This window comes from Branchiostoma floridae, chromosome 12, assembly GCF_000003815.2.
Source record: "Branchiostoma floridae strain S238N-H82 chromosome 12, Bfl_VNyyK, whole genome shotgun sequence".
In the NCBI taxonomy this organism is placed as follows: domain Eukaryota; kingdom Metazoa; phylum Chordata; class Leptocardii; order Amphioxiformes; family Branchiostomatidae; genus Branchiostoma; species Branchiostoma floridae.
This window is the reverse complement of record NC_049990.1, coordinates 22,180,243-22,193,116: the sequence shown is the minus strand read 5'-3', so window position 1 is coordinate 22,193,116 and position 12,874 is coordinate 22,180,243. Positions and strand designations below refer to the sequence as shown.

At 40.9% G+C, this 12,874-nt stretch overlaps 1 protein-coding gene across 2 annotated transcripts in view; it reads left to right on the top strand.

Moving 5' to 3' along the window:
- The window catches only part of LOC118427725 (neuroligin-4, X-linked-like), a 38,752-nt gene extending 30,629 nt beyond the window's left edge, over positions 1-8,123 (top strand). For both annotated transcript variants that reach the window (XM_035837640.1, XM_035837639.1), the window contains exons 3-7: positions 3,589-3,738; positions 4,891-5,076; positions 5,564-5,833; positions 6,293-6,818; positions 7,148-8,123. In XM_035837640.1, the coding sequence (XP_035693533.1) occupies positions 3,589-3,738; positions 4,891-5,076; positions 5,564-5,833; positions 6,293-6,818; positions 7,148-7,898 (1,883 nt within the window). In that variant the 3' untranslated portion in view covers positions 7,899-8,123. The remainder of the gene's footprint in view (positions 1-3,588; positions 3,739-4,890; positions 5,077-5,563; positions 5,834-6,292; positions 6,819-7,147) is intronic.
- The last annotated feature ends 4,751 nt before the right edge of the window (positions 8,124-12,874 follow it).

The following is a 12,874-nucleotide window of genomic DNA, read 5'->3' as shown; positions in this document are numbered from 1 at the left end:
GGATTTTTAAGCATGGTCATGACAGAACCAACCACCCCCATGAATCCAACACAGCATTCTGTGTACCAAAGCAGTTGAACTTTGCGGTAGACATAAACTTTGTCCTCAAAATGAACGACGTTAACGATCGTACGACGATCGCACGACCTTTGTGACCGCACCCTAAGCTGCTATTAGTTACAGTTGATCTGCATCGCTTAAATGTTTAACAATGTACTTAAATCATTAGACTCTTTATCTCTAGCCCCTTTACCCGTGTAGTGTCCCCACTTTCAGATAAAAGCGGCCTCACAAGACAGGGGCTCTCGCGTCAACATCTCTCTCGGTTGTACTTATCATTAGTCAATGCCTGGAACCACCTGTGCATGTCTATTAAGGCCGTTGCCACCTATAACTCATACAAACTACTTTCATTCTGGAACCGTTTGGCGCATCGACATCTGCGTTTAGACAAGAGGAGAGAGCGGCGAGTTGATCATGAAAGATTGTCCGGACAAACTGGCTTTCACTTCGCACCGGATAATGTGAAATCATATTGGCGTAACACATAATTATAAATACAGCGCGGGATTGTTAGACTGTGTGTGCGATTTATTGCCTTCGCATGATTATGATGCATATGATTCCTAGTCTTTTTCAAACAGAAACCTAAGACCTAGGAAATCCAATGTAATGTTTTCGTTTACAATCCTGAAAAATACGGTCTTTAGGTAGGGGTAGAAATTTTGAACAGCAAGATGATCAAACAATGTTTATTTCAAATGCACAATCAAATGCATCACGACAATGGCATTCTTATATTTCAATGATTCAGGTATACATTTTACAAGCACACGTTTTATTGCTTAAATGAGGAGAGCACGTCAAAACAATTTTACAACTTTTTAATAATGAATGGTTTATTTGACATAGGGATTACAAAAAAAAACATCACACTTGCAGTCACTATAGTATGACTGAATTGCGGTGAGTATTTACAATTATCACACAAACTACAACACGGTATACAAGGTTTATAAGTGAGAAATTGTCGCAATGTTGTTTACAATAAGATTAAAAACTAATAAGGTAAGCGATAATTATCATATTGCACTTTAAAGTATTGCACGTCAATATTGCACAAGAAGAGAAATCCAAATCACTGTACATCTGATTCACCAGTTGGGATTTCTATGCAAATGTCAATTAACACTGTAATGCAAGGTCGCAAGATGCACAACTCACTCAGATGTCGGGTTAAAATTATAAACGGAAGACCCTAAAAAGTCTAGGGTCGGCATTTTGTTTGCTTGGGTCGGACGGATAACATAGAACGCAACATTTTCCTAGGTCTAGGCCAAAAATGAAGACTCAGTCGATTCCTGTCCATATAACTATCAACATAAGACAAGTAAACTTGATCTTCGATCGTCCCTAAGTGGGAATAACTTTTTCACTTACCGGGAACTTTTATGGATTTCCCGATGTTCCGATGGCGCCACCTCTACTGAACATGTCTGAACGGCGGCTTGCGTCTTCTCTCGGGCTCCAAACGTCCTGGTCGTAAAACGTTTTACCTGACGTCAAAAGTGCTATCTTTATCTGACCTGTCAAGCCTTTGGTCGGGCGGCGAGCTTTTGCAGCAGACGCTAGAGTCAGTAAAAGGTGCTAGAAACTCTAAAAAGCATCGTTACAGTTGAAACGGTTATGATATCATTCATATTCACTACGCATTTGCGTGTATACATATAACTACCGTCAGTCAATATTGATAATGATAAAATCCTGATCAACTTCAGGACTAAGCAGTCCTATTTGCGAATAGAATGGCAGTTAACGTTTCCACCACATAGGTGCATATACATGTACATAATACAAGCTGCCTCAGTGCTGAACTATATGCAAACGCATGATAGTCAAGATGACGCACAAAGATATGCATTTCTAAGCTCGAAACATAACGTACCATAAAATAATCTATATCTGTAGATACACCGTAAAATCTACAGTGACATGCTGCAGTCGTGGAATTCACATAAACGATGGTGCATCCATGCATAGTGCTGAAAGCACGCAGTATACTAGCTCTGACTGCCAACTACACTGTAAATCACGAGGGATATTCTCATACTGTCATATCCAAAACTCGTCCTGCTGCCAACGCGTTTCATGGATCGATACCATTTCACCAGCGTCTGTCATCCGCTGTTGTGTTTTTATCACCGGTGATGTCAAAACTTTGAGAACAGACTGGACACCTTTGACACTTAACTGCAGTTTGGACAAGAGCGCAGCTGCGCTGTTTTCAGTCATGTATCACAACGTTTATGAGTTGTAAAATCAAACTTTTCCCGTTATCACATGAATGATTTGATGTCTGAAAAAATACTTTCCTGTTAATCTAACTAGTCTTTATTTTTTTGTTATCAGTTATTTCCGATGTTGACTTGCTTATAAAGGTTTGTTTATTTTGCTCTCATTAGGTTTGTTTTTATCATGTTACGTTATTTTATGTACTTCAGACAACAAATCATTGAAAACCATGCAAGTAGATGAAAAGAAGATCCTGGTGAAATAAAAAAATCTAAACTTAACGACTAAATCAAACTAAACTTATGATTTCAAATGAATGCATATCTGTTGGTACGCAATGACAAAAAAAGCACAGTAAGGTCAGAAAGTTCCAATATACAATGCTATTATGAATTTCCCCGACACATGCCGTGCATAGATTTTGTCCATCCTATAACTACCAGTGAGAAATGAATTTGTGCAAGCAAAATCCTCATCTAGAGACTTTTACCTTCTAGGAGGCCATTATACCAGTTAGATTAGATTCTATTCCATGAGACAAGGAGCCCACCCCACTCTAGATATTCTTTGATCTTCAAGACAACTCTTCTTTATTCAAATAACTTCAATCTCAACCAATCCATTTTGTGGTCGTTCTAGTTTTGATTTCTCTGTCTACATCTGTGGATTTAATTGAGAAGTCTATAAAACAGTGCTGGTAGTATTTGCTTTCAATTCAACCAATTTTGGGCCTGCTTTATCTTTAGATTTTCTTGTCTCTCTTCATATCAGATCTCTCTCCAGTTGTAATTGCTCGACACCATAAGAAACATATATGCTAAAGATTGATTTGTTAAAGATTGGTCGCCATGTTCATTTTATTCACGTCATGCAGGTATTGTTTTCAACATAATGTATATCATGTGGCAACTATGTGGATGTAAACATTAATTGTATCAAGATAAGCGAACCTGATAAATTATGTTTTGTGAACTTGGTCGCCAGTTAGAGCGATCGAGAGTGACCAAAATGGTCGCATGGTAATGCAGAATAGACAAACTATCCACAGGGAAGCTTGATAATTGGCTACATTTCACTGCAGATGGGATTGAGAGGTACCCACTTGCGGTGATGGTGTTTATCCACTATGCGGATGTAAACTTTAACTGTATCAAGATAAGCGAACCTGATAAATTATGTTTTGTGAACTTGGTCGCCAGCTAGAGCGATCGAGAGTGACCAAAATGGTCGCATGGTAATGCAGAATAGACAAACTATACACAGGGAAGCTTGATAATTGGCTATCTTTCACTGCAGATGGGAGTGAAAGGTACCCTCTTGCTGTGATGGTGTTTATACATGGAGGCGGATATACGTACGGGGCGGGGAGTGCTTACGACGGAAGCGTGCTCGCCAGTCTAGGCAATGTCGTGGTGGTCACCATCAACTATCGCCTCGGTGCTTTCGGTAAGGAAAACCCTTTTTACCGCCGAGACTGATAAAGTGGCTCCCTTGATGTTTGAAGTGGAATGGGAGGGCGATTGTACTGAATTGCTGATTTGGAGCTAGAGATCGTAAATATGGATACTGTTCTGGGGAATCATGATATTCAGATAGGGAATATGCTCACAGTCACCGCAACGTGACTTTCGCAGATAACGCAATATGAGAGATATGTCAATGCTAAGTGCTTGATAAGTATACGGTAGATGTGTAGATGTAATCCTCATCCATGAATAAGTGGGCTTTTTAGTGCGTTTCTTTTATACATGGGAGACAGTTTGTCTCTGAAGATGGCATCACAGTTTACCACATTCTTTTGAGAAGTAAATAAAGCAAAGATTACGGCAAGCTGTATTTCATTTCGCTTACCATGCAATGTTTGCTTCTTCAAGGAACGTTTTTAAGGTCAAGATGCTATAGGTTCCGAAACGGCTGCTGTGTTCATGTTCTAGTACATCATAAGGGGGTACATTTCAAATAGACGTCTATGCTCATTAAATAATAAATTTTCTAAAACAATACCCAAAGCAAACGACAATCATAGCATGTAATTAACTAAAATGGCGTCGTTCAAAATGAAATGCTTATAATTTTTTTATCTTTTGCAAAATTTTCCTAATGAGTATCTGCACGTTCAACATCAATATGCCGAAAGCCCCCTCTGCAACTAGATTAGATCATAGTGCAAGGCACGTTTTTCCCATGTTGTTTATTACATGTCAAGATGTAAATTGTTCTTTATCTCTACAGTGCAAACTTCTTATCGAATTGTCATTGTCTGGTATTGTCATCGTGCCCCTGGGCATAAATGTAATGCCAGACTAGCATGTTAACATGGGAAGCATTCAGGATACACTGTCGGGTAAAGATACAATGGTCATAAGGAGGTTTAAAGGGGCTACATCAGGGCGTACAAACCCTCTCTCTGCCGGGACGGGCGCGGTACCGACTTCCAATGAACTTTGACCAGTTCTGACGTCACACGTGCAAAAAATCACGTGTCTACAGCTTTCGAATGACATAGCTGATGGAAACTTTTTTTTAGTTGGAGAACAGTATAGTTTTTCAAACTTTTCAAATTTTTGCAAACTTTTCAATTTTTATTTCATTTTATAGGTTTTCTGAGCACGGGTGACGCCAGTTCTCCGGGAAACTACGGTTTGTTGGACCAGATCGCGGCTCTGCAGTGGGTGAAGAACAACATCGACAGGTTCCACGGAGACCCTAGTCTCGTCACGCTGTTTGGGGTGGACACTGGAGCCGCGGCGGTCAACCTGCTCATGTTGACTCCCAATGCGGACGGTGAGCGAGGCTACAAAACTCTGACATGTTCCATTACCTTAGTACAAATCTATAGAAATCTCAGCCCCTTTAGTACATTCAATGTCAACCAGCACATGGAGAGATATAGCCGTCCTTTCCTCTGAACTTCAAGTCCCGCAACATCACACTGATACCCCCTTTCCACTAGGACGGCACTCGAGCTCTCGCCGCGCTCTCTCTGCGACCACAGATTTTACAGATCGCTCAACGAAATACATAGAAAAGAAACGAATGTTTTTACACTTTGTGTGTTTTGTTGGTCTGTTAATCACACTTTTACATTCTGTATGATATACAAAGTAAGAAATCAAAGGTTACATATATCTTAATTAGTCGCAGTGAGAGGGCAGCGCGATCGCCGTTTAGTGGAAAGGAGGCCTAAGTAACATACATTGCTATCCAGTTATGACAAGACGTTTCAATTATTGACAGGTAGGGTGTTTAAAGCTTTCTTATCTATCTACAGGCCTTTTTCGCCGGGCTATTCTGCAAAGTGGCTCCGCATTGGCTAGTTGGGCTCTTTCGACAGGAGGACGACGAATCACAAACCTTCTTGCAGAGCAGATCGATTGTTGTAAGCCGAACATCTCCAAGACGGTTGAGTGTCTAAGGAAGAAGCCGTACCAGGACATCATGTCAGCTGATATCAGGATGTTGGGGTCCCAGTTCTTTCCCATATTTGGGCCTGTGGTGGATGGTGACGTCATACCAGATAATCCGAAGAACCTTATGAGTGGTATAGGACATTTGAATACATATTGTTTATGAAGAAAAGCTCCGTTATCTTTCATACAACATTGTTGTGTCACGATCACACTTTGTGCGATAACATGATTCAACGTAATTGTACTTGAATAAGCCACTACATAGTACGAACTGGGCATGCGTGGCAAGCTCAAAGGTGTATGTCCCTACGTTATTAGTGGTTTTTAACAAGAGTAGGCTCGACACCATGTGTAGACTTGAATGTTTATGTCCTAGTGGCCTTTAACTTTGACATATTACCACAAATATATCACGATGTCATTATGCGCAGTTCTAATGGTAAACGTACATATAGTAGGTCGTGGTCGCGAATGCATGTGTATTTGTAATAATTCTTCATGAACTATGTATACTTACTGTTTATGCTTGTAATAGAAACATTTTACTGGTGTAGGTTGACAACAAATCTGGACATATCTTCTGCATCCAGGTGGTGGTCAGTTCTGGACATACGACGCTCTGCTCGGAGTGACCGAATCAGAGGGTTACATGTACATCAGCGATCTGCGGAACATCGAGGACGGCGTGTCCGCGGACGGCTTCAAACTCCTCATCAGCGACTTCGTCAACCAGCTCTTTCCGAACCGGGAGGCGGAAATTACCGACGCCGTGGCTTTCATCTACACCAACTGGGGGGAGGACACCAACAAAACTAGACGGAGTGGCCTCTTGCGAATGTTTACTGAACAACAAATGGGCGTGCCGTCCATTCAGACGGCGAACTTGCATTCCACTGGTAATACCAGAACCGGCACCTTCTTCTACACGTTTAACTACCGGCCCACCAGCAGCCCAACGCCGGACTGGGTGGAGGCTGCGCACGGGGAGGAGATTCCCTTCGTGTTCGGCGCACCTTTGATCTCAGACACGATTTTCAAAAACATGACCTTCACCAAACTTGAGTCTATGTTGAGTACCGCCATTATGACCTACTGGACCAACTTTGCTAAGACAGGGTAAGCCTAGAGATTTCTGGATTTTGTTTGCTCTTGAGGTCAGTTTAAATATCACATGAATGTCAGTTCCTTCTACAGCATGCATCCAATATCTTAAAACATGAATATTTACATCCGAAAATAATTTATCAGGTTGGTAGGTCATAGAATAGTTGAGAGTTTTCTTTTACACAAACAGTTAACAATTAGCATGTAATATTAGCTGGTTGCGTAAAAGAAAACTCTGAGAAAACTTTTGAATATTTACAGTTTCTTCTATTGTATAAATCAAATGCTTTTTTAAAATGCTAATAAATTGTTACTGTTTTGTTTATTATTGTATTCCACAGAAGTCCGAATGAGCCACGAAAACAGGAAACGACATTCCTTCACCTGAGACCAAACCGTTACGAAGACGTTCTGTGGAAGCCGTACAACAGCGAGATCGTCGGACAGGAAGGCGACAGTTACATGTACTTCGGTATGAGACCAAGAGTCCCCAGTGGGTATCGTTCCCAAAGAGTGGCATTCTGGAAAGAGCTCGTTCCCAAGCTCCTCAAACCTTCTCAAGTCGTTGGAAACGGGAACGCGTACCCGACTCACTCGCTGAACGAGCTGTGTGCACGTTTGGACGTGGGGAGGGCTATTTTAGTGGGTAACGAGGTGGTCCCAACTCGTGCTGTGGGTAATCAAAGAAATAGTCCCGTCACCTGTTTCCCCACCTCCCAAACCCCTACCGCGGACCCATCCTTACAGAGACCCAAAGTAGGCTTTGACATGACGTGGACTCCCAAATGGTCCAGCGTCGACAGACGTGACAGAAGTCGCGGTTACTCTTCAGAACTTAGCGTTGTCATCGCTGTGGGGACTTCGCTACTCTTCGTCAATGTTGTTGTCTTCGCTGTCTGCTATCATCGCAAGGAGAGGAAGTCTAAAGAGAAACCAGGAGCGCATACTCAAGACAAAGTCAGGTTAAAGGTCTCTGATGTTCAGGAAATGATTAAGATGATGGAGTTTCAGGACGCTACCTCCTTAGAAGCGGACGGGAATAAGACAGAGCTAGTGGACAGTACGACGATAAAGTCTTCTCGCCTTGTCTAGCAGTAATAAAGAAAAATCGTGTCGCTGGCTGCTTCCGAGTCACGTGCTGTTTCCGAGCATTGATGTATTTGTCCAACGTAAGAATAAATGCGATATGTGCCTGTCTTGTTGTTTTATTGTCTGAGGTCATGTTATTTGTTGGAATCGTGCTGATTTCTTCACAAACACCCCTTATCATAACACCTTTGTATAAGTAAGGCCATATTGATTTGATTATATGGATGACATCCACTTGGAATCCCAACTGTTGAGAACGTGCGAATAAAAAAAAGTTTGACCAAAGACAAGTTGCCTTCATTGTGAAATCTAAGTGGTTAGGAAGGTTGAACATATGACTGAACACATAGAAAATTGATTGATCTTGATTTGTCGTTTTTTTCGCATCTTCTTAGACCTGTGACATTAGCATAGTTACGTTTTCTGATATTTGTTTTGCAACCCATTACATATTTTTGCTTATTTTGAAGCTGGTTTGCACGTTTTACAGTATAGTTGAATTTTCTCATTTATTTTTGGAAGCGGCCGAAAAGTGATGTGCGCGCGGATGTCATCCATATAATCAAATCAACATGGCCTAACGTCATGTAGTGCATAATGTAAACATCCATATAACTGCTAGAAATAATTCTGAACTTAATCAACATAGCTGTAGCAAATTTAATTATATTCAATTGCCTGTGAAATTATCTATTGTGAGTACTCAATGAACAAGAAAGAAAGCAGCAGGGAGAAAAATATCCTCGTTTAGAATCGACTTCACAGAAAATTAGATCAAGAAGAACCTCTTTCATGACGTGCTATTGAAAATGCAGGACGTGTCCCTGGAATAGTGGCAATGAGCTATTCTCTCAATAATGGGTAAGGTAATGAATTAGTACTGTTTTCACTGTGCGTACGGTCAATGATTCAGCTGAGAGAACAACGATTATCTTTACAGTACTGCACAGAGACTTGTCATTGAAAGACGGATACAATTAATCGTAGAACGTTTTACGTCACAAAGACTAGCCTCTATCCGGCTCAGCGGATCGGTGGTCTAATAGTAGATATTGGACAAACAGAGTTACAAAAGTACGCTAGGGAGTCGACCGGCCAGAGGAGCTATTTTCTCGCCATCCATCTTGAAGTTCACTTATTTCTATCTAACATATATATATATAGGTGCGAAGTTTATTTCTTAACGAGAATGTTCAGAGCAAGGTCATTACACCACTTTAAGGCATTGAACTAAGAAGTTGTAAGAAATTGTATACTGAGATAACTGTGGAAATTTGTGTCAAAGGCTGATAAGTTGTAGTCAGGAGGGAAGCAGTTATCGTCGAGAGAGTTCAATAATTTGTCTGTACGGGGAAAGAAACTGTGACAGTAGGACTTGGAAACCGGCAATTGATCAGTAATATAGCGATGTGTGTAAAACCTGGTGTTGCGAAAGTAGAGAATCAATCCTTTAAATTTTTATCCGCGGTGAGAAAATAACTCCTTTGGCCGGCCTACTCCCCTAGTCGTATTGTTGTGACTATATTTGTCCTAATTCTACTACATTAGACTAGTGATTCGCAGGGCCTGGTAGAGGCTAACAAAGACATCTATGTTATGCTCCTCGACGTTTTATGCATGCAAGAATGCAAGTATATGAAATTCATCTTTGGAAGGTATAGAACAGTAAGGGTCCCATTTCGTCAACTAAGAGTTATAGAAAGTGCTGGATAAGTATTACCAACCTAAGTGCTGTCACAAGACAGGTACTGGGACTATAAAAGGTTCACAATGTCACTACAGTTGCCTGGTCAAAGTACATCAATCAGCAAACCTAATATCCGCATGACCATGAGAATGGGAGAAAAAACTATCAACAACGTCCATTTAAGTGGAAATAACGGCTGCATAATGATGCGCGAATGTTCCGCCCAGTTGCATGCCCTATTTCCGCCCGGTACAGAACCATAACAGACTCAGACCCCATTATGGCTATCTAGTGGACGAATTAGGTCGTAAAAGTTGCTCTCATAGGTCTGCCCAGCTGAGTCCATTTCAAATGAGCGATAGAGAGAGAAGACAGCGTACTGATGAAGCGAGTCTTCGCGGACCAAATAATCGCTGCTATTTTCCAATTACCAGACTGCCTTGCCTAATTCGAACGTGGAAATGTCTGCGTGCGGACGTACCATTTATATAGAATACAAAATAGTACTACCGTTACAAAATATTGAGAATCTAATAAGATATCATGTATTCTGCGCATGCAGTGTATGTAACACAAGGTCAGCATTTGCACTGATTCAATTCCATCCTACCCACTGAACCCTTAAGAGTATTTTCTTGTCTGAAAGGAGAATCATTTTATGTCCTCAAAATCAGCATATAAGCTAAAGGCCCGGCCCCTTGAAGGTGAGTGTTTATGAGTTTTGCCAACTAGACAATACAAGATCTTAATCAGGCGAAGAAAGATAAGTCCCTGGCTTCTTTCTAAAGGTCAATATACTTGTAAAGCCCTTTACCCTTTGTAGAAATAAGCTGTCAACAACCTTTGGAAAATATTAAAGCCTTATGAACTAGTTACAGTTCAACCAGGAGCCGTCACACCCAGTTTAGTCTCGCTACGGGACCGGTATCAGTGGATGAAAACACCATCTCAGGAATTCCGACATCGCCCAGAGGCCAACGAGGAGCGCCCGTGTGATTTATCTGAACTCTTCCGCACGTTAGATCGATTCAGTCCGGTACGCTGGGCACGGGCACGACGCTCCGAACTGGCTGGAGTGGAGTCCGTTTTGTGATTTTGATTTTATTACCTCCGTCAAGAAGGTTATGTCTTCGGTAGCATTTGTGTGTGTCTGTGTGTGTGTGTGTGTTTGTGTGTGTGTGTGTGTGTGTGTGTGTGTGTGTGTGTGTGTGTGTGTGTGTGTACGACATAACTCGACGATGCCTAAAAATGTACTGGCATTTGATATGTGGGTTAAGTCTTGATGAGGCCTTAAAATGATTAGATTGGTCCCCTAGCGCCTTGATGCGGTACTGCAGCGAAACGTCCTGTTTTGATATCTCGTTTGGACTTGAGTTTATTCCATTCTTTAACAGGAATCTGATAAGGTTGGCTACTATTACTTCGCATCTAAACCATAACTCCTGACAACACCGCACATATATATAACAGTCTATCTAGCACGAATTACTTCAATCATTTCAGACCGAATACTTATTTCAAGTATTGATGAAATATTTTCTACGTGTTAGTGACTATGATATAATAGGCGAGCTGAATATGCAGCACCAATATAAATTGTTGATACTTGATATCCTGCGATTGCCGAAGGGTGTCTGATGCACAATGGGTATGCCTCCCACTCAAATTGCGTGCACAGGTTTCCAATCTACCCACACCAACACACTTGAAGAAAAAGAAAGAACCTCGCTGAAGTCTCCCTCGTGACGCGAAGTCTGAAGAAATTGGCTGTAACTATCTCAAGTTTGAGATAATTGGACTCAGGTTGTGATCTCTTCGCCCCCAGGCCAGGGAAAGCTCCTCATGGTGTTTCCCTGGACGCTAGTTTGTCCCTCATTAGTCTGCCGTATTCTCAACAATCGATCACAGAAGCGATATAATTAATAGCCGGGATGAATGAAGGGCACATGTCACCGGTAGAAATTCGCGTTATAGCATTGATATTTCCTGGAGTATATCGCAGGTTTATGAAATACGACGTACAATTACTTAGGTACCGTCGTAAAATGAATGGGCAGATCTTGATTTTTCCTGCCTGTATTGCTCTCAAATGCATCTGTTAAACTTTATATTCACCCAGTGTTTGTGGCAAGGAAATGTACGTTGCATTTGCTCGAATTCTTTTCAAAAAGTGACAGATATTTCCAGCAAAAGTTGCATTTGTTCAGATTCTTTTCAAACAGTGACAAGTATTTCCACCAAACGTTGCATTTGTTCTAATTCTTTTCAGTGACAAATATTTCTACCAAAATATTTTTGAATTCTTTTCAAACGGTGACAAGTGTTTCTACCAAACGTTGCATTTGTTCGGATTCTTTTCAAACAGTGACAGATATTTCCACCAAACGTTGCATCTATTCAAATTCTTTTCGAACAGCTACAAATATTTCCATCAAACGTTGCATTTGTTCGAACTCTTTTCATACAAATTTTAGTATTTTTAGACCGTATTTCACAGTAGAGTCTGTGTTTAATAGGCTGAGAAACTGCTTCTTGTAAATAGATGACATTAGCTACCACAATTGCCTGTATGATTGCTTTAACGATCGGAGAGCCTCCTTAATCCTACCATTATTCCCCGTTATCACATTAAACTAATCAATAATTGAGTGAAAAACGTTTAGAGCTAATATGATTGTGATTTTCATAACTATTGCTCTCTTTAAAATGAAGGAATGGTTATATTTGTCATGGGATGCTCGTTTTCATTACTTTATTGTATAATATTGATAGCTTCTAGGCTTTCTATGGATCGTTAACGTTTCAAGACGTTCATGAATATTTGGAAACAGCGCATTTCAACACAGATATATCAATACAGTGCCTACACATGGGACGTGCCCCCGTAACCTCATAGTCGTAAGCAACAGCCCTCAGCTGACCCGGAAATCATAATGAATTACGATTGGGTTTCAATAGTTATAAGTGACTGAAATAAGATGTGACGCTCTAGCTAGAGGAGCAGTACGAGAGGGCTTATTTCTAATTTATCTAGTGAAATCTTATATTTCTCCGCGGTCAAACACAACGACACCTGTCCAGTTGGTTGATGAAGGAAAAAGTGTCGACGGATATCCAATGATATTGGACAAATACATGGTACGATAATACACATTTTCAAACTGCAAAATGTTTTTGCATGATCTTTCAATATAGGCCATATTGATCTGATTAAATTAATGACCTCCCCTGGGCGCCCTATGGCCTAAAATTGATGCAAACGTGTGGAAAAAAAGGGCAATCTACGTGGTCC